The following is a 22,724-nucleotide window of genomic DNA, read 5'->3' as shown; positions in this document are numbered from 1 at the left end:
CATTCCATTCTGTTGACGACTCCTCAATCAATCTCTCTAAATATATTTATAACACACCATGGCTAGGATAAAACAGAAATAAACCAACCTTGGATGGCTCTAGTCGAGACCAGAACCCAATGCACCCTCTATTCAAGGCTGTATATAGATGCCGTCCCCATCTTTTCTCCACTATTCCGAATCATGAATATCCATATCCCCACCAAACATACCTGTCTTCTCACCATCTTCTGAGAGCATATGTTCTAGGACTAGCCTGAGACCTACCTCCTCCCAGAACCCTGATTCTTTCCCTTCCATCCCACAGCTGATCTTTCTCTCTCTTCAGAACCATTATTACTACTGCTACCACCACACGATGTCTGTGACTGGGCAGCAGCCCTCCCCTCTTTTTTGATAACAGTGTCTTGATTTTCCTTTGAGGAACTTGCCTCCATTCCATATAGTCTGGTGGTGCCATCAAATAACCTGTCCTGCCCCAGTCTGTCAAAAGATGAATCCATGGGGCTTCCCTGGTGGCGCACTGGTTGAGAGTCTGCCTGCCGATGCAGGGGACACGGGTTCGTGTTCCCAAAAAAAAAAAAAAAAAAAAAAAAAAAAATGAATCCATTATCCAAATTGGACCAATCATATGCTTCCAGGAAGTTGAATTTTAAGTGAGTTCAAAAAAGGAAAAATAGTTGGAACTGATCATTCTGATGGTGGTCCTTTCAAGAGATTGTCCATGTCTTCCAGATTTCTGTGGCTCATAATCAATCAAGCACATCAGCTAGCTGATAAGCTCCGTATTTGAGTACTTGCTCACATATTATCTTAGATCATGATTTAGAGGCTTGGGATGCACAGTTTGCTTTGCCAGCTAGAGCCTATTTATGCTCTCAGAAAACAGAGCTGGATCTTTATTGTATTATTCCATATAATTCAGCACAATGTAAGTACTCAGTATATGTTGTATAATGAATGACAAACCAGTTTTAGAAACTCCATTTTTACCAAGTACAATTTGCAAGCCAATTTATGTCTTTTTTGAGGCAAGGTGGTAAATAAATTTTTAATTGCTACGATTTTCTTGAGTATGACAGTTGTCTTAAAGAAGGCTTCCAACTTGTACACCTAAGAATAGCCTGAAAATAATATTAGCATTGGTCATACTTCCCCAATTTTAGGAAAGGAAAGAGAAACTAAAATTCTGTTTCAGACATTAGTCTGTGAATTAAAGAAAAAAAAAGTTTTGGGACGAACAACAACAAAACAAAAAAATATAGACTTTTGTCTTGGTCTTGTGACTTTCCTTGGAAACAAGGTGAGCTGCCTCTCTGCTATCAGTTAACAGTGGAGGAGAGTTCAACTGTGTTCAACTAATGTATAAATAAAGTAGATGGGTTTTTTTCACTTCTAAAAAATGGCAGGTTTCCACCTCTCAGAATCATCTGACTTATATCGGTAATTTAACTGAATGTTTATAAAACTCAAAGAACAAACAAAATGGTTAAGATGTAATAAATCCAAACAAGCTTTAGCATATTAAGTTTTGAAAACACAGAATACTGTGCTCTCTTCCAAATCACTTACATGTGCTTAAAATGCACAAAAGAGCCCACCCATGGTAAACAGCAGGATATACAAATTCTCTTCTTCTGTCTTTTCAAAAATGGAAGATTTACAGAAGACTTTGCATAGTGTAATCCTCTGGTTTGTACCTTAACATGATACATAGTTCAGCCATGAGAAAAGAGTGAAAATACCAATTTGGAGCTTTTTTGAGTGAAGGGTAATGGTTTCTGGAATTTTCCTTGAACCCAAACTCGGTGCATTTTCACTTTTTTTTTCCTATTAACTTGTAAGCGACGATCGACCAGATTTTGCTTCTCATTTAACCCAGCCTTGCAGAACATATCGTGGACTTCCCCTGTGAGACAAGAATGGCAGTCAAATGTATGATATGTAACTTGGGGGGAGGGGCAGTCAGGAACAATGGAACATTAATGAAATGAATGACCATCTGAATTTTCATTTATACCAAGAAACATTCTCTAGTACAAATTGGTGAAGGAAACCCATGACACCAAGTGGTTTTCTTTTATTTCACACAAACATACTAAGTATAAACAGTTGAACACAGCAGGTGTTAACAGATATACAACACTACCGGTTGCAGTTTTCAATATTTTGAAAGGTGCCCAGATCTGAGTTTTTGTTGGTTTGCAGAGACCCCAAATGGCACATTGTAAAAGTACTCACATAAGTTTGGGGAAAGTCCTTGAATGAAGGATTCATTTTAAATGCTTTTTTAAAATGAGAAATTGACAAGAGATAAGTAATTTTCTATGGACTCTTAAAATCACATTCCCTCTTTTGGCTGTGGCACGTCATCAATTTTTTCATATCTGGGCTAACAGTACCTCTGAAATGGAAACTTCGTTAGGGTATGAGGATGAAACAAGTGATTCTTTAAATTGGAAAAAAATTAAAAGGCAAAAAGGCCACTTCCAAGCTTTTACATAGAACAGTTATAATCACTAAGGTGTAAAGACATCTAATGTTTATTCAACTCTTGAAGCCTCATTTTTAGAGCTTTTAAGTTTCTCCCTGCAAATAATACCCAAGGAAAGTTTTTACAGCTAATTATTTCCTCTTATAGATAAACATACCTTTTGTAAAGAAATATGCTCTGGTACCATCTCCTCGAACATAAAAGTTTTCAGATAAACAATGCCCTAAAAAGAAAAAGAAGTGTGACAAGAGAAACTTAGTATTCCTTAAGAAAACCACCACCACCAACAACAACAAAATTGACATGAAATGTAAACACAGCATTCTTTAAAACACAAGAAAATAACTCCAAACTGAATATACCATTACCCCTTTTAAAACGAAGCTGAGTCTTATCGTATCTTCCATAGTCCCGAAATAACAGCATTCCCCCAGGTTTCAGTAACTTGGACAGTCGGTTTACAACACCTTGCATCCTTTGAAAACAAAGCAAGAGACTCTGTGGAAGTCTTGTTTTATACGTCACATTCAACCTCCTTAATGATAAAATAAGCACAGCTCAATGAGGCCAAAGAAATGTAAGCCACAAATATAAGGGGAACAAAACCAAAAATATTTTGTATAGAAAGAAAAAAGGACACCAACTTGCTAAATAATCAGATTCAAAAAGCCTAGAATATCAAGAAATCACCCAAATGACCAGAGTGGTAACTTCACAGAGCTTGATGTGTAATGTCAATGCTGAACTGCAAAACCACATAGACATTCCTGATATTAACAGCAAATTAAGGTAGTTCCAAGGCAGAAAAAAATGAAGTCGTTTCATTTTCCTTGCAAGACAAAAAATATGCCAGAACTGTCCCAATCAGACATACCTAAACAGGGATCACCTTTCCTCCAAAACTAGCTGCTTTTCCTCCTGACTTCTTTATTTAGTTCAAAGGTACTAAATTCACCAAAGTGTAACACCTCAGAGAAATCTTTGACTCCTTTTATTTTTCTCTTCTTCCACTATCCTCAGCACAACCATTTGGTCATCAAATTGTCTTTTTTAAAAAACTACATATTTGATCGTTTCTCTCTCTCGTATCCCATTGGTACTCTCTTAGTATACAAACTCCAACATCCTCAGGCTGGAAACAGAATTGCTTCTTAACAGGTGTTATTATTATCCCTGCCAATCCTTCCTGCATATTATTGATGAATTAGTATGCTTAAAATGATGGTTTTGTCAAATCATCCCTTTGCTCAAATTTTCATGATTTTAATCCACAGGATAAAATCTTAGTTTCTTATTTGAGCCCTTAAGATCACCTACAACTGACCTCAATCTTTCCAACATCTTTCCCACTACTTCCTAATCTGAAGCATCTTTAGCCAAACTGTTACATGCTTGGCTCTGAGCAGTCCATGCCTTTGCTCATGTGGTTTCCCCTCAAAGAATTCTCTCCTCCTTACTCTTTGCCTATTTAAATTCTATTCACACTCTAAGCCCCAGCTCAATACTGGGAAGCTTTTATTACTTTCTATCTTTTACTGCTTATTCTACCCATCTGGTTCCCAAACATGACCCCTTGTGACTGGTTTTCTTTTTTTTTTTTTTTTTTTTTAATTTATTTTTGGCTGTGTTGGGTCTTCGCTGCTGCATGTAGGCTTTCTCTAGTTGTGGCAAGCAGGGGCCACTCTTTGTTGCAGTGTGCGGGCTTCTCACTGCGGTGGCTTCTCATTGTGGAGCACAGGCTCTAGGCACGTGGGCTTCAGTAGTTGTGGCATGCAGGCTCAGTAGTTGTGGCTCACGGGCTTAGTTGCTGCGAGGCATGTGGGATCTTCCTAGACCAGGGATCGAACCCGTGTCCCCAGCATTGGCAGGCGGATTCTCAACCAATGTGCCACCAGGGAAGCTGTGACTGCTTTTGATTTAATGTTTTTGGTTAAGTGTTCAAGGCCTTATATGTGATTATGGTACAGAGATGACAAAGATTTCAGATCTCATATCAAGCCAAGTGACTGACATTGGCTGCCGACGGAGCTCTACTGCAAAGGACTCTTAAGACTCACAGGGAATGACAATCTACAAAATCAATTATCAATGTCTGCCCTGGGCAGAGAATGGTAAATGGGCAGCCTGTGTACTAAGTCCTTGCTGTCTCTGCTTTATCCAAGCTTCTTAAAGCTTCTGAGCATAACTTATTTTAAAAATGAGGGGTTTTGATCAGATGATCTGTAAATTCCTTCCAATTAAAACACTCTTCAGGGACTTCCCTGGTGGCACAGTGGTTAAGAATCTGCCTGCCAATGCAGGGGACACAGGTTCGAGCCCTGGTCTGGGAAGATCCCACATGCCGCGAAGCAACTAAGCCCATGTGCCAAAACTACTGAGCCTGTGTGCCACAACTACTGAAGCCCATGCGTTAGAACCTGTGCTCCGAAACAAGAAACGCCACCACAACGAGAAGCCCACGCACCGCGACGAAGAGTAGACCCTGTTCCCCGCAACTAGAGAAAGCCGGCATGCAGCAATGAAGACCCAATGCAGCCAAAAATTTTTAAAAATTAAAAAAAAAATAAAAATTTAAAACACTGTTAAGTGGAATAACGGGGTGAAACAGTATGTCAGGTTATGAAAGAAATAAGTAGTAAGAAAATGAAAGTAACTATGAAAACAAGAGAGAAATGACAGAAAAAGGTGCCATGATTAGAAAAAAAGCTCTTTAAAAAACCTGGAACCTAAGTACATGAAAGAGAAAAAGAAAAGTATTTTTCCTTGTTTATTTTATTACAGGTTATTTTCACACTGTGCTTATATCCTTAGAATTTGACAATTAAAGAAAACCATATCTAAACCTTAAAACGTTCACTTTCAGGATAAATGTTTTACGTACAGAGAAAAAAAATCTCTTTCTGCAATTATTAGCAAAACAAGCATGAAACGAAAACACAAAAAAACAAACAGCCAAATACTTCAAAATGTAGCCTCCTTCTGCAAATCCTCTCCTCCCAACTATCCTTTAAAGTCTGCATTGCAGGTGAAGGCAAGAGGTGGGGAGCTGCTTCTCTTATCAGCCCATCTTGGGTCATAATGCAATTCCAGAGCCAGTTCCTGAGAAATGCAGGTGGGAGTGGCCTGCAGGTGAGATGGACAAGAATGGGGGAAAGCCCCTTTTCTTTTTTCATCTGACTTGGGCCAACTCTGCTATCCTCACCTATCGCTGGATGGAGGGAGAGGAGAAGGAAAAAAGGAAATTAAAAAAATAGAGTGTTTATTGACTATTCTATGCTTAGATCTTTAGAAAACATATTATACTTTTATTTCAATAACAAGAAGGACAGCTACCTATTTTTTTTGTAGCCTTCTATGGTTTACTCCCATTTAAGCTGGGACCCCAAGACTCAAGGTCTAGCTGACCTTCCAAGCTGGCAATAAGCCATTTTTCTAGAATTTTCCTGGGGTTGAATCTACTACCACAGTGCTAGATGACCCTAAAGATACTGCCTTACTTTTCACTTACTATTACCCAACTTCTACTCATTCACCTCATTTTTAGATCATTTCCACGTAGGTAAGAAAGTAGCTATGGACATGATACATCTGAACTTATTTTATAATAAATAAATAGAATGAATATATGTACTATAAAAACAATCTTTCCAAGATATCTGCTTCCCCTTCTCTTTAACATTCAATTCAACTCATGACAAAAATACATTATCTAAACTAATTGAAATAGTCTTTTTGAGGTCTCATTTTGAATTTAAACATTTCCTGTTATAGGTGTCAGATAGAAAATCTTATTCACTATCCACCTACTCTATCTTTTTTACTATTCATCCTTTTAACTGTGAAACAAAATACATAGGTGACATCCTTCTACCAGTACCTGAATAATGCCAACAGTATAAACAGATTAGCAGAAAGAAATAGGTTATAGAAACTGGGAGGAAGTAACTTCATGGAACTTGATATATCTCACCAGGTGCAATTATATATTTCATTCGTTATTTGGAAATCTAATTTGCTTTTCCACAAGTAATCAAAGTGCACATCTCTGAATGAGAAGTGAAAGGACTGTAAAGGGTCCTAATGACCTTATAATAGCAAAGAAAGAAGGACACAATACTCGATTTCTTTGGGAAAGAGTCACACTCACCAAACAAAAAGCGGTTGATGCCAAGTCTGTATCTATTACCAGAAGATCACGAAAACCCAATTTTAAGAAACATTATGAAGGCACAACCCCTGACACTTACCACATGTGTCTTAATACATACAAGGTGGCAAAATTTTAAGAAAAGTGATCATTTTAATTGCTGGTAATATCTCTTTGTGCTTCCTCTTTAGAGAAAAGCTGTATTTATTATTTCAAAACCTTATGTGAACAAAAATATATAAGTCATGAATATTTAAATGATGGCACTAGGCCAATCTTAGATTATAAAGGTCTGAGGTTAATCTGGCAAATTTTGATAACCCCTAATTCCCTAGTGGGCTTCTTTAAAACAAATATTTTAAAGCCCATCAACAGACCAGTGTGAAGCCAAACAGATTTACAGCCCACCTCTTCATGAACATTCAGCAAGATGCTAAATCAAAGATGTTTGTTTCTGATCACCAATGTACAATTTCCCTCTCGGGAGTCTATTAGGCTGTTCTGAATTTGTAATTTCCTTGAAGCTCTGTCACTTTTAATAGGCATGTGTCTTGCCAGAAGATGCTTTGACAGTGACAGAAAGCTCACTAAAGAAGTAGTGTCACCAGTTTCTTTCTGAAAGTCTGAAGAAAGGAAAAACTACATTTAAAAGGCTGCATATTATACATAATGCAGTTCATTAAATAATAAATTCAAGAATTGTCATTTTTGCTTTGATAGTTTTGAAAGCCACTCCTGATAAAGGGCTGTACACATTTGCTCTGCCCTTTCGTCTTCATTTACCTGTCAGGATGAATGGAAGAGAGCACAAAGACGAGGAGAATGACGTCCAGGATCCCATCTGGAAAAGGGTAGGGTAGGCCATCGTCACAAACGTCATGAACAAAGGCACAGCACTGGGCTGCTCTGTATGATGCGTGCGACTGTCATGATAAAGGAATGAAAAGACAAAAACAGTTGTTAGTAGACTTCTAGTATTTTTCTCAAATTAAAAAGGTCAATTTAACTTCTCTCAAGTGCCTTTCTTCTATAAATTTGATTTTTGGATTAGGTATTCTGTTAGGTTATTTCAAGCTGTCATTAAAAATTAAGTCTAGCTCTTGGACTTGATAACAAATATTCTTTTGCAATTCCTCCTTAGCTTGAAAAGTGGAGTAGGGCAGTCTTTCTGAGTCAGTAGGCAGTGTTGCTGGAAGCCCACCCTGTGTTACTTCAGAGGCACTGAGATGGTCCTCGGTTCTCTCTCTCACTGCTTATTCCATGCCTCCTTTGGCATTAATATGTAAATATCCTATAGTACATAATCAACATTAGGTAATGGTGATGGCTGTACAACTCTAAATATACTAAAAATCACAGGATTGTATTCTTTAAAATGGTGAAATTTATGGTATGTGAACTATACCTCAATAAAGACGCTATTTTAAAAAACCACATCCACACACAATTTGCCTATAAAAACAACACTAGAAGGATATATACCAAAATACTAACAGTGATTCACTCTAGGACTCTAAAAAAGCATATTATAGGTAAATTTTATCTGCCCCTTTAGGCTTTTTAGTATTTTAGAAAATGTCTACAATGAAAAACTATTAACTCTTATTACCAGAAATTATGTTCCATGTGTTTACTATACATTTTCCATTCCTTTTCCATTTCCTAAAATTACCTCTTTTTGCTATGATAATGCTTACTAGCATTTGGGAATTGGTCAAATAAGGCCCGGTTCCCACCACTGTTTTCCTTACAGTTGAGACATTTTAGATTTGTAATATATGCCTTTTCAGACCTTTTTTTTTTTTCAAAATTTTTAATTTAATGAGTGCCTACTATGTGCCAAACTGTGTGTAAAGCTCTAGGGACATAAATATAAATACCACCTTGTAGGAACCACTCTCTTGAACTCTATATTAAATCCCAAACAACTTCTATTGTTTTAGGGTAACATCTTAGGCATCAGTTGATGATACGATTTGCAAAATTGTAAAAGCTCAGTTAAAAATGGTCACAGATTACATCTGATGCAGTTACATTAAAAAAAATCACTTCAACAGCAAAAAATTAGATTTTTAATATAGCTCTCTTTAAAGAAAATATAAGGCATACCTTTACCAGCTCCACAGCTCCAGAAGCAAAATCACAACAATAAAGAAAGAACTCTGGAGCATTCCTATGAAAATGAAAGAAATATTTAAATCTAGAGCCCAGATATGCTGAAGCTACAGAAGTAAGGAAAGTGTAGGTTTGAATTTGTTAGTATTTCTTTAACAGAATTTTGGATGACACTTGGCTTGTTGTTTCTTCCTTTTAGACACTGTTCTCTGCAGTGGTGTGTGGATGCCTTCATGTTTCTGAACCAACATTATCTCAAACACTTATCAATTACAGGGTGACTTTCAAATTCCTGCCCTGATTTTAAGGCCCTCCATTATGTGCGCCTACTTGCTCTATATCCCATCATACTCTCCCATGGGAAACCTCCAAAGCCATCCATCAGCATTGCTCAATCTTCCTCCTACCCCTCACAGGCACTCTTTCTTGTCTGCCTCCAGCCAGCGTGGCCTGTAGCTCCTCTTAGCTTAGCCAAGTTCTATCCTCTCCAAGGACCCTCAACCCCCAGCTGCATTTACGTGCTGTTAAATATAATATTAATATGTTTATATTAACAGCATGTAAATACAACTTCTAAAAATAATAAAACACTAATATATTCTTATCGTTTCAAGTGATTGTCAAACTTTTCTTTCCTCTCCCGTTGCGGAGCACAGGCTCCGGACGCGCAGGCTCAGCGGCCATGGCTCACGGCCCCAGTCGCTCCGCGGCATGTGGGATCTTCCCGGACCCGGGCACGAATCCGTGTACCCTGCATCGGCAGGCAGACTCTCACCCACTGCGCCACCAGGGAAGCCCGATTTTCAAATTTTTATTGAGCCTTATACATGGACCAAGCATTAGAATACAAAGTAGTAAATGAAACTGTCTAATAAAACTGTCTAGTAAGAGTATGGGATTTGGGAGCCAATTACACCTGTGTTTAAATCCTGGATTTGCCAGTTATTAACACTGAATTTGACTTAACTTCTCCGAGACTCAGTTGCTTTACCTACAATACGTAAATAAAGTAAGCAAATTCAGGGGGGTTTCTTTTTGGGGGGGGTGTTTACCCATATGAAAATCCTGACTAATTTTAATTGGCCTCCACTGAACTTAGACAAGTTCTATTTGGTCTTTACCTGAAATTCAGTAACAATGGCTGATCCATGGTTACTAATGGGCAGGCACATACAGCTGTCCCTTGAACAATACAGGTTTGAACTTCGCAGGTCCACTTACACATGGATATTTTTCAATAGTAAATACTAAGTGCTATATGGTCCGTGGTTGATGGAATCTGTGGATACAGAAGGAACCACAAATACGAAGGGTCGACTGTAAATTATTCGTGGACTAACCCCCCAGATTGTTCAAGGGTCAACTGTACTTTGAATTTTGTGGGTCAGTACCCTTCCTAATCATACCTTGTATGCTATTAGCAAAGGATCCTTGCATCATCTTGCGTAGTAGTGTGTCTGAATCACAGAAAGAGATCAGTATGTCCTAAACAGTAATTATAGGTATGGTCTTGGCTCTTGTGGATTTTATAGCCTAGTTGGGGACATATACAAAAATTTCTATAGAAGTGTGCATAAGGCAGGCACCCTCAGGTGAAAGTCTTAAGAATTTTGAAGGAGGGGGATGGCATTACTAAGTGGGAAGAAGGGGAAAGGGTTTAGAAGTGGGAGTCACATGCTAGGGATGAGAAGCAGAGTTGATCCTGAGAGCCCAGTGTGTGACAGGATATATGGGCTTTGAAGCACATAATTAGAACTTCCAATTTGATTCAGGATGCATTTCAAGCAAGCAGGACTTCTAAATAAATACGGAATATAAGCACAAATATGCATTTAGCAAAATCTCACCCAGGCTTGCATTACTCTCAAATGCTACTCACTGATGAATACTACATTCATGTATAATATTCATATATAGTATAGTATTCATATATAGTGCCATTCTGTGGCACTACGGGTTTGTACTCAAATTAAGATCTGTCCAAATAAATTAATGTATCATGAATAGGATATGGTTATGAAAAGTTAACCAGTACTGAATCAAAGTTAAAACTTGTGCTGCTTTTATTTTCTCATCCATACCATATAAAAATTGTGCTTTATTGCAGCATATATACCCTTATTGTTTCCTATGAAATCCATATATTTGTGACTTGTAATTGTTGGCTGGTCACATATGTTTGATGTCTCAAAAAACACTCAGATACATATAGTACTATGTGGTATGATGGCTAAGGGCAAGGGCTCTGAAACAAGACTGCCAAGGGTTGAATCCTGGCTCTACCACTTAGTTGGGTGACCATGGAAGAGTCATCTAATCTCTCTGTAATTGCTTTCTTCATCTTTATTTTTTTAAATTAATTCTTTTATATTGGAGTATAGTTGATTAACAATGTTGTGTTAGTTTCAGGTGTACAGCAAGGTGATTCAGTTACAGATATACATGTATCTATTCTTTTTCAAATTCTTTTCCCATTTAGGTTATTACAGAATATTGAGCAGAGTTCCTTGTGCTATACAGTAGGTCCTTGTTAGTTATCTATTTTAAATATAGTAGTAGTGTGTATATGTCAATCCCGAACTCCTAACAGAGATAAATATGGCATCTAAGTTGGTTGTAAGGATTGAATGGACTCATATATGTAGAGTTTCTAGAAAGGTGCCTGACTCAGAGTAAGCACCTAATAACTGTCAGTCATTCTTATTATTGTTGCTATCATCATCACCATCATCATTATCATCATTGTTATCATCATTAAAGGAAGATCTGCCTCTGCCTTCCAGGAACTTAAAAACTTAAGAAATTAACATGGTTCTATAAATACTTCAGTATAGCTCAAAATGCTTCTCTGGACACTGGCACATCTAGCTATTATGAAAGGTATGCAGTCTATCTTTGGGCAGTAGTTACTAAACACTCACAAGATACAGAACAGTCTAGTAAGCTAAAGGAAGGCATGTGCCATTTGCCATGTGTTCTACCAGACGGCAGCTTGACCTCTGAAACTGAATTCCCACTGCATCAGCAACCCAAGTTGGTCTTGTGATCACCCAATGACTTTCCAGAGCTTTTCAGTAAAATCGGCTGACTGCCTTGGCCCTTCTCCCAGCAAACAGGTGTAAATATCACCACTACCACCACACCACCAAGCACTCTCTTGGCAAGGGGTTTAAGAATTAAATGATCCTTGGAGAATGATATGACCTCTCAATTCCAGAGGTCTAATTATGGTAAAATATTCTAAAAATGTAAAACATTAATCTTATACTCTCCAAAAGTAATAAAACACAATTTCTGTGGTGGGAAAAAAAAGTCTAATCCTCCCTTTGGAAGGCTAATCACTGGTTGCCTTTTAAAGATGAATTAATTATCTCAGGTTATTGAGCTACAGTGATTTCTAAAATATGAATACGAGGCAAAAAAACCCAAAAAGACATATCCACAAAGAAAGAGTCAGCGGTGAGAGGCAAGAGCTTGCAATTATTAGTTGGAGGGAGAAGTAGAAGAGGGAAAAATACAACTAACAAGTGGGGAGCCAGAGATATTAATCAGTCAGTGTGTACCAAGCTCTATCTATATTGTATTGTTAGGCTACCTGAAAAATCAGATTAGAGTAAAATATGCTCTTTACCTCAAGGAATATATGAATAGTAGTTTAAGAAATAAGACATAGAGAAACGATATGCTAAATAATAACTTGAGGTAAGTCATAAAGTAACATACAATCAACTGCCAGTGTAGTAGATTTATGTGTATCACAAGTTCAGAGATCACGGGGGTGAAGGAATCTGGCTATGTGGTATAAAAGTACAGGAAATTTTGGCCCAGAAATTGGAAAAGGGAAAACAAAGAAAATAAGTCCGGAAAGAGGAAGACCATTCAGAACTGCAAATTGGCCAGCACCACTTCTAGCTGGACACTTTAACTGGTAATTTGATGATATTAGGGAATTACTTAATTTTTATTATGTTAGGTTTATAATAGTAATGAAGTTTGTTCTGCTTTTTGGAGATCCATCATAAGTACTTAAAGTGTCATGATGTTGGCCTTATATTAGTAACTGTTGAAACAAGGTGGTGGGTGTATGAGAATACGCTGTATTACTCAGTTTTTCTGAATGCTTTTACATTTTCACAATGGAAAGTTAAAAAAAAAAGACTTTCTTAAATTTAAAAATAGGCATAGTGAAAAGACTGAAAGAAATTATAACAAAAATTCTGTCAGCAGCTATGCTAATGGTGGTGGGAATAATGGGTGATTCCCCCCAACCCATTTTCCTCTAATGGGAACGTTCTACAATGTGCTTATGTTGATTTTATAATGGAAAAATAATGGGAAAGCTATCATGTAAACTTAAAAAAAAAATAGGGACTTGACAGACCAGCCATAGGTAAAAGGTGTTAAAGTTTTGTAAGGTGTATCTTCTTCATCACCTACTAAAACACATAGGTGAGGTGGTGAACGGGAAGGGCAGCTCAGGAGAACATCTTTGCTCCTATCCCCTACTTCTGCCTTTTTGAATCTTAGGGTTAGGTGCTATAACTCCAAACAATTTCAAGTCTAGATACAGTCATTTGACATAGGAAGGTTTTATACTGGGTGTGGCTCCAGAAGTGATGACAAAAAAATGAGTTTAAAGCTTACACTTTATTTTGTGTAAGCTTTAAACTCAATTCTCTATGTGTAAAATGACACCTAAATAACCTGGAGGGGTAAATAAATCTCTAAAGTTCAGCAATTCCCAGCTTAGCAGAAGGATCCAACCTCTTACTCTCTTCTTATTCCCTCATCCACATAAACACAAGCTTAAAAAATTACTTCAACTCATGGTGGACAACCCATGCCTGTGAAACATTATTTTCAGAGTAATTCTCAGTTCACATGAAATTAGACACTCAGACCAAGACACTTCTTTTGAAATTTCCTTTAGTCATTGTTTATATAGGAACAAGAACACTACTGGCATATACATGACAACTTTTTCCCAGAATTTCTCAACCTCCCATATGTATGTAGAATTTTGTAGGAGAAAACTCTAAAACTCACTGCAAAGTGTTCAGAATTGGAAAAACACTATTCCCAGCACCACAGCCAACCTAAAATCAAAGAATAAACAAATATTATGAAAATAAAGTTAAATTTTCCTCACCAATGTCAGATTTTTTTATTAAAAAAAACTAAAAGAAATTTACTGGATCTCTGGGTATAGGAGAGTTTTCTAAACTCAAAAGCAATGAAGTAAATCACAAGAATAATATGCACTGAGAAATCTGACTATGGAAACATCTAAAATTTTTACATACCAAAACCCAAAATAAACCAAATTAAAAGGTAACAAACATACTGTGAAAAAAACATTTGCATTAAATATGATAAAGGGCAGAGCTCATTTTTTAAAAAGCATCTGATAAATAAAGGAAATAAACAGAACACAAAAGAAGTACAAATGACTTCTAAACGTTTGAAGAACTATATGACCTATTTAACAATCAAAGGAATGCAAATTAAAATAAGGTATAATTTTTGTCTAACAAAGCAGAAAGCACTAAAATAAGAATATTCCAGTCAGTAAGGGTGTGATGAAACAGACCTACACTGCTGTGAATTGGTATTAGTACAACTTCTTAGAAAGCAATTTGGCAATATATTTTAACAGTACTAAACTTTTAAAATAAATTATGAACTAGTAAATTGAACCCAAATAATAAAAGAAAATGCAGAAAAGTCTATACCCAAAGATGTTTGCTGCTGAAAACCTGAAAACAATTTAAATGCTCAGTCAAGTGAAAACAGGTAAGTAGAATCATAGTATTCCACATAGTAAAGTATTTTGCAGCCATGAAAAGGTTTACAGAGAATTTTTAAAGATAGGGAAAACTGTTTATGTTATAATGTTCAATACAAACAAAGCAAAACCCCAAAATGCAGGTAGAGTATAGCTCAACTATACAAAACAGTATAAACAAAAGGAGAAAAAAGTCAGTTAAATGTTAATAGTGGTTAAATTAAATCCCTTGTTTATGGGACTGTAGATTATTTTATTCTTTCTGTTTAGCAAATTCTCTGTAAGCAGTATATATTATCTTTACAATCAGAAGGAAAAGGTTTATTTTTTAAAACAGAAAATCAAGGTCTACACCAGATTATAGCAAATTACATACTTCACTTATTTCTATTTCACCTAAAAGTGGGTAATAACAGAAAGAGATAGAAATTAAGGCCAAAACCTTATTGGTATTTAAAACTTCCTTCAAGTTAGAATTAAAGTAGACAAATTAAAAAAAATTTAAATCACAAACTTAAAACCTGACTAATTAAAGATATGAGTCCCTTACATAATTTTTATGCACAAAAGTATATGAACACTTATTTAATAGTTAGATTTGATCATTTCCCCCCTAAAAAATATGGATCATTATTAAAGTAATATGAAATGTACATTGAAAAATTTTTGCCCCTGCAGTACCATACCTCTAGGATTCTGAAAGTGGCATTGCTACCAGGAAACAATTCAGTCTTCAGAGGTCCTTTTCTGTGTTCTTTGGAGTCTAGGTTGGAAAAATCAGATCCTGCTTTGTTTTGACCATCTGATAAGCCAGAACTTTCTCTATCATGATTTTTTTCTTCACGCATAGTAGGGCAGTGCATTCTTGAGAAACAGTTTGCAGCATGAACTTTTACATGATTCCATGATAATTCTTTTACCTTCTCTTCAGTTTTTTGACCAACTGGAAGAATTTCAGGAAATTCTCTCAACAGCCAATTACGATCTTTGAAAAACTTATTCTTATGTATCTTATAAAATGTGTCCCAATATTTACTAGCTTCACTCTCATACTTCACTAAAGTAAAGAGAAGAAAAAGGATTTATTTTACTATGAATTATATTTATCATTAGTTACTATTTTAATAACTATATTTAATAATTAAATACTGCTAAATATATTACATATACTATTCATTTATAACAATTATATTTACTATTGAATAACTTTAATATTATATCTAAACCACCAGGGAAGCCCTTTTTCTTTTTTAACATCTTTATTGGAGTATAATTGCTTTACAATGGTGTGTTAGTTTCTGCTATAAGGGAAGCCCTTTTTTAACCTTTTAAAGGTTAAAACTACAGAGTATTAATCCTCACAAAATGTGTCAATGGGTGGGTTATTTGGGCTTACCCTGGTAAGTCTGCTTCTGTCTCAATAGTTTAGCCAATAAATTTTTGTGAGGAATATAATCATTGCATACTGCTTTCTACAGTCTAATCTTGAAATCTTAATGATCACATTTTCACCAATAACCTGTAAGGCTCTTTATTATCTTAGAGAAATGATACCTCATTTTTTATGTCTCTGTAAATGCAGCTTCAACACGACAAATGTCTGTGCAAACTGGTAATCAAACAGGAAATTGTGGAATAATAAATGACATAATCTTAGAGCTAGAACGGTCCATTGCAATAATCTACTCCAACCCCCTTGTTTCACGTTTGAAGAAAGGACACACAGAGAAATGAACCCACTTGTACGGGTCCTGGAGCCTGGTCACAGCAGAAGCAGGACCGTATGATCTGACTCCTGGGGTCTAGGGGCCATCCCGTAACTCAATTCTTCACCCACCTCCAGAGGCACCTCTTCTTATTGACATCTCCTAATAGGAAGCCTTAAAGAGAATTTCTGATACAATTTAAAAAGAGATATGCATTTTGTGATGTCATCCCTTCGATTACCCTGGGTCTCAGCATCAGGGTTAGGTCAACAGTCTCAGACCTTCAGGCAATTCTTAGCTTTCTGCCTCTTTCTGTCTGCAGCTTAAATTAGTATAATCATTAATTCACTCACTTTCTCAATCACTCACTCAAGAAACATTTCTTGGATACTATTACATACCAGACCTAATCCCTGGGTTAGGAACTACTTTCGCCCAGTGTAGACACGTGACATTTCTAAAGTGCCTTCAAAAAATTAAAAAAACCTTCCATTAATATAGAATAATTTTCAAGACTTAATGTTAGGTGAGAAAACAAAATGTAGAACAATAAGTATATGATGCAACTATTTATTAGAAACAAAAGAAGAAAAAAATACATGTATGTACATACACAGAAAAACAGTCATGTATGTATATGCACATATTTACTGCTATATGGGCAGAATACTTCTGGAAGGATAATCACATAATTAGTAGTACTGGTTGCCTCTAAAGAGTGGAACTGAGTGGCTGGGGACCAGGGTTTGAGGAAGAATTCTCATTTGAATTTTGATCCATGTGAAATTATAATCTATTCCAAAAATAAACTAAAACTAAAAACAACAGACTCATTTCTTTGAGAATTTTAAAGAAGCCCTTACCCTCAGAACAAGCAGTTGCCTATAGTCAGGATTGTCTCTGTTACAGAACCCTGTCCTGAAGTCCTTATATTTTTTCTTTTCTTTCCACTTTTATCTTTATGGCCTTGTACCATGGATCTCCACCCATCTGGCCACAAGACTTCCTTCCCATCAGGGCTGAATTGTATCTGGCAGCAGGACTGCTAGAAAGACAGAAACTCCCATCTGTATTTAAGGTCTGAGAAATGAAAGTAGATCTCTGTAACAAAAGAATTATGTGATGTTGAAGTCCAAAACATGCTCTCATCTGCACTAATGGGAGGAAGCCTATTTATCACTAATCTAAAAATGCTGTATATCTTTAAAATAGTTCTATCTCTACTTTTAGAAATTGGAGTGTACCTGATATACTGTGTAAGAAAACAAAACAACATTCTGAAAATCAGACTCAGGAGGAATTAGGAAACCGTCAAATTTCCCCAGGGTCTTCTTGCACCTTCTCTTCTTCCTTTTACCTTAAGAACTCTCTTTGTAACTCACTCTATGCTGGTAAAAGATTTTTCTGCTTAATAAAAGGTGACCCACCTAAGAAGACCTATATTTAGTCAAATCTCTAGCATTTGAGTTTCTAATACCAAGTTACTTGTGAAGTGAGTTTGAACCTAACTATAAGTAACTAGAATATAATATAAGTGATTAATTTGTGGGAATATCCCCCTCGGAATTAATTGGCAGGGGAAGAGATAGACAGCAGTGGAGTAACTTGAAAGAAAAGATGTTCATAGCAGTGCTATTTGTAATAAGAAAAAGTGGAAATAACTCAAACAGCCAGCAACATAGGAATGACCAAGCAAACCATGCATGTCAAAACAGAGTAAACTTATGTAGCAATTAAAATTTAAAGGATAATAATATTAAGAGAAAATATTCAGACAGAATGGTCTATACACTGACTGCAACTCTAAAATTTATTTTATATTCATTTATAACCATCAGATGGAAATTTGGAGTGCTGGTAACAATTTAACGATTATTAGGTAGTTCTTTCTTTTGCAAAGTTTTATCTACATCTTACATGAAGATAAAGAATCTTGGTTGAATTCTTCATTCTATTTGCCCAAAGAGTTTCCTCATTTGATGAGGGGTTGAATTAGAGCAGCGGCCCCCAACCTTTTTGGCACCAGGGACCAGTTTCGTGGAAGACAATTTTTCCACGGAGGTGGGGGGTGGGGGGGTGATGGTTCAGGAGGTAATGTGAGCGATGGGGAGCAGCAGATGAAGTTTCACTCACTCACCTGCTGCTCACCTCCTGCTGTGCGGCCTGGTTCCTAACAGGCCACGGGCTGGACCCCTGAATTAGAGTATCTCTATGTTTAAGCTCTAAAAAGTCTATGTACTTCCCTATTAAATCCCATGAATTTATGGAGAACATTAAACATTCAGTTCTACAAACTGCAAAATCTTGGATCAGATTGCTGTCATAAATATGCGCCTGTACTACTGTTTAATTTCTACAGTTTATAAAGAAAATGAATTTGCAGTGAGGTGACTAGAATCTGGTGCAGGTACCAAATATATCAAGCACCTAAATTCAACCCTAGCTTATCCAATCTTTAAAAAGGATCTGATTACTATTAAAAGATGATGGTCAAGGTCTGCTAATATATACACTTTCAAGCCTTTTTCAAGTATTTCCCACTCAGGAATTAGGAGGAAAAAAACAAACATCACATAAATCATTGTACCAATAACAGCAGCACAATAGTACATACTAAGTGTTTATTTTGTGCCAGGCACTATGTCAAATGTTACTTGGATTTTTTCCCCATTTAATCCTAATAATACCTCTCAGATAGACATGTTATTCCAATTTACAGACAAAGAAGTTCAAGGTCAGAGGGGATAAAAAAATTTGCCCAAAGTCACCCAGCAGAGCCAGGACCTGAACCAATTCTATCAGACTTTATGCTCTTAACCATTATACTATACTGCCTTCCTAACACAAAATCAAGATTAACCCCCTCCAAAATATCTCTGAAAATAATGTTTTTCTGATTTTGTACTTTCCTCTCATTATGAAGCATCAAGCTGAAATTAAAACCTCAGTATGACTTATAATCAGTATAACCAAGTAGTAAAAATAATGCTGACTGGAGTGAACCTACATAAAGACAGATCAGAAAAACAGACTTAATTAAACCCCATTTGAATTATATAAAAAATAAACTATGCAAGGTTGTATGATGAAATTATGATGAGCAACAGGAACATAAAATGCTCTATGAGAATAGATGGGTTTGCGGGACAGCAACAAAACAGAAACAAAACAGGATAGTCTGGGATAAAGGCTAATGAGCTGGAACTTTTTTTTTTGCTTTTTAAAGTTGTGCTTTTAGCAGTACCTTCCATCAATGCTGGCAACTCCACAGTTCCCAGTAATGTATAACAGCTTCTGAGACCCACGGAAGCTCAATCAAACTCATACTTATGGCTATGAGACAAGGAAACACCTCCAGCATATAATTTAATTTCCTGAACTGCAAGAGTATCTGTGATAACAGGGGAATTGGAAGAGCAACTTTTCTGACCATGAGTGAAAAATTTAGCTTAATCCTGCTGTTCACTCAACTCAAGTTCAGGCCAATAATGATAAAAGAATACAGTGTAGAGAAATCTGCCCTGTCTTCACCTTGTCCAACTGATTTTCTAAACAGGTATATTAATGATCAATTTTTCTTGGAGGAGAAAATTTTCCCTTTACTCTGCAAGGTTGCCAATTCAGAGTTAATTGCTCTCTGCCAACGGCCGTAAAAGGGATGTAGTGATCTGTTTAACCACAGCCAGATGAAGCAACTTCTCAATTATTCATTTATTAAATTCAATACTGCTGAGGGGAAGAAGGACTATGACACACTAACCATACTTAAATATTCAGAATTCACCCTGAATCACACGGAATATAACAACTAAGAAATTGAATTAAACCATTTATATGTATCTGACATATACGATATGATTAATATGTATTATGAAAATTTATTCTAAGTTGCAATGTAACAAAAGACAATTTATTTTTTTAAAATTTTATTTAGTTTAACATCTTTATTGGAGTATAATTGCTTTACAATGGTGTGTTAGTTTCTGCTTTATAACAAAGTGAATCAGTTATACATACACATATGTTCCCGTATCTCTTCCCTCTTGCGTCTTCCTCCCTCCCACCCTCCCTATACAAAAGGCAATTTAAAGCTATTTTTGCACAGCAATTACATGAACACCTGAGCTCTCAAAGTTGGAAATTTCCACATGTCACTGATAAAGTTAATTGTCTAATAAAGGAAAACTCTTAAAGTTATGAAATTTAAAGTATACTTCTAAGAGCAGTGTATGAAATTAACAACCAAAGCTGACCTACAAACAAGTATCCTAAATTTATCAGCACACAAAACTTTTAGCTACTCTATTTTTTTTTCTCACATAGGACACTCTCAAGTGGTAAGGTATTCACAAAGGAAGGTATAGTGGAATTCTCTTACTATTTTCCTCGACATAGATAACTCATCCTAGGTAGTTAGTTATTTACAAGGGTATTTTAAAGTAAAAATAGCAGCTGCATTTGTTATTAACTTTTAAAAACCCATTACATTTGCTAAATTACCAGCTGAGATATAACACACTGGAGATGTTTTCAGGAAATTATAATCATGTTAACTCAAAAACTGCCAAATGTATCTTTCTCATTTCTCTGAATTAACCTGCTTTAAAACGAAATCTGAGCTATTATAAAATTTAAAATAAATTACCAAAAGGAAATGTGGAATTAAAAATCTTTAATCTGGGCTTCCCTGGTGGCGCAGTGGTTGAGAGTCTGCCTGCCGATGCAGGGGACATGGGTTCGTGCCCCGGTCTGGGAAGATCCCACATGCCGCGGAGCGGCTGGGCCCGTGAGCCATGGCCGCTGAGCCTGCGCGTCCGGAGCCTGCGCTCCGCAACGGGAGAGGCCACAACAGTGAGAGGCCCGCGTACCGCAAAAAAAAAAAAAAAATCATTAATCTGGGCATCTAATTGAAAGAAATATTGCTAATGAGAGCCCGGATGCTTTACATTTTAATCACAGGAATGAATATGTCAACCATTGTACAGCAAAAGACTGTCTTATTTGTGATGTATAAGTTCTTATTTTCAGAATTGTGGGGGTGTTTCCGGACTTCAGTTCTCACCAAAGGCTGAGACAATAGGTGACAAATGGGAAATGGGAGTGACAGGAGAGACTGACACACAGAGACCAAAAGAAACTTGCCAGAGAGTTGGCCAGCATGGGAGAACAACCAGTATTTCCTCCCAGTGGCATTAAAATAAGTAAGATAAAATCAGTAGACAGTGCTCATGCCGTATACTATTCTGCAAATGGAATACTTTATGATGGGAGAAAACTGGCTCTTTCAAAGACTTAGGACCCTCCTGGATAAGAAGAGATGGTGATTAACAGGGGCAGTGGGAGAAGAACCGGGTCACAGCTTCCTTTGGGCTTTCACAACGTTTGGGAATAGAGCTTTTAAACGGATCTATTCACCTTGACCCATATTCATCAGAAACATTAGATATCCAATTAGAAGCCTCACCTAGGCTGCTGCAGACTAGCAGGTCGATGACCCCTGGTGGAGACTGGACTGGGTGGCTGGGTAGGTATTTACTCTCACTGTAATATCCCATCACTCAATATAGTCCCTCAGGACAGAAGTTTTCTTTCTTTGCCACCCTCAGCTGCTGCTCTGTGCAACCTTGCTTAAGTGTGATGTAAGGGTCACCCTCAATGTGTGTGTTCCTCTCCTTGTAGCAGTTCTCTGACATGTGTGAAGTCCATTGCACTGAGTGGTGTTATGGGGGGGTGGGGGGAGGTAGGAAGGGAGGACGCAGAGGGGACCCAGCAGAAGCCTTGATCACTTTGAGTCATTTTAAAATGAACTCTTTTGTTTTGTGTCTCCACGGCGGCCAGAAAACTTGCTCAGAAACAGACTGCACATGCTAATAAGCAAACCAAATGCTTCAAAGCAGTATCATCAGCTCTCTCCAGTCTGCTTTTCCTGCTTCTATAGAGAAAGGCCAGTCACCACCTTTCTATTTCAGTCACATTATGGTTCTGTGGGAACTGTCATTTTCCTTTACTGTGGTTTCCAAGGCCTGAAAATAACCTTCTCATTAGCTTCACTCAAGTTCATTGTTAACATAAATAGGCCAAAATAGGCAGCCACATACAGAGCCCTTTAAGGGAACATTATCAGCACTGCTCATCTATTTATGTTCTAAACAGAAATACTCAAAAGAGCATGGAAAAAAAAAATTCCTTGGTTTTTCATATTCTCAGGAAATATACTGTGGATAATTTTTAACTTCCTGGAAAAGAATTAAGATGACTGATATCTTTTAATTCTGTTTAGGCTTGACTCTCTCTGTCACATCCAGGTGGCCACTAGCAGAAGCTTGAGTAATGTGGAAAATATGCCTGTGCAGCTGCTGGCAAAGAAGCAAAATTATACTTCCTCAGAAACAGTGTGACAGAGTTCCTGCAAAGGAATGCAGTGCGGGCTGATCTGTGAGCAGAACTGCCACCGGTATGCACTCTCAAATCCAGCCC

At 36.9% G+C, this 22,724-nt stretch overlaps 1 protein-coding gene across 2 annotated transcripts in view; it reads right to left on the bottom strand.

The window, feature by feature from the left end:
• Positions 1 to 645: 645 nt before the first annotated feature.
• METTL8 (methyltransferase 8, tRNA N3-cytidine) overlaps positions 646 to 22,724 on the bottom strand; it is a 74,444-nt gene continuing 52,365 nt past the window's right edge. The window contains exons 5-11 of one of the 2 annotated variants that reach the window (XM_024765732.1): positions 15,228 to 15,598; positions 13,803 to 13,852; positions 8,751 to 8,814; positions 7,425 to 7,564; positions 2,863 to 2,969; positions 2,652 to 2,717; positions 646 to 1,909 (exon numbers count right to left, since the gene is read on the bottom strand). In XM_024765732.1, the coding sequence (XP_024621500.1) occupies positions 1,719 to 1,909; positions 2,652 to 2,717; positions 2,863 to 2,969; positions 7,425 to 7,564; positions 8,751 to 8,814; positions 13,803 to 13,852; positions 15,228 to 15,598 (989 nt within the window). In that variant the 3' untranslated portion in view covers positions 646 to 1,718. The remainder of the gene's footprint in view (positions 1,910 to 2,651; positions 2,718 to 2,862; positions 2,970 to 7,424; positions 7,565 to 8,750; positions 8,815 to 13,802; positions 13,853 to 15,227; positions 15,599 to 22,724) is intronic. The other variant, XM_024765733.1, reaches the window with a different exon arrangement.

This window comes from Neophocaena asiaeorientalis, unplaced genomic scaffold, assembly GCF_003031525.2.
Source record: "Neophocaena asiaeorientalis asiaeorientalis breed wild unplaced genomic scaffold, Neophocaena_asiaeorientalis_V1.1 scaffold721, whole genome shotgun sequence".
NCBI lineage: Eukaryota > Metazoa > Chordata > Mammalia > Artiodactyla > Phocoenidae > Neophocaena > Neophocaena asiaeorientalis.
This window is presented reverse-complemented; position numbering and strand designations above follow the sequence as displayed.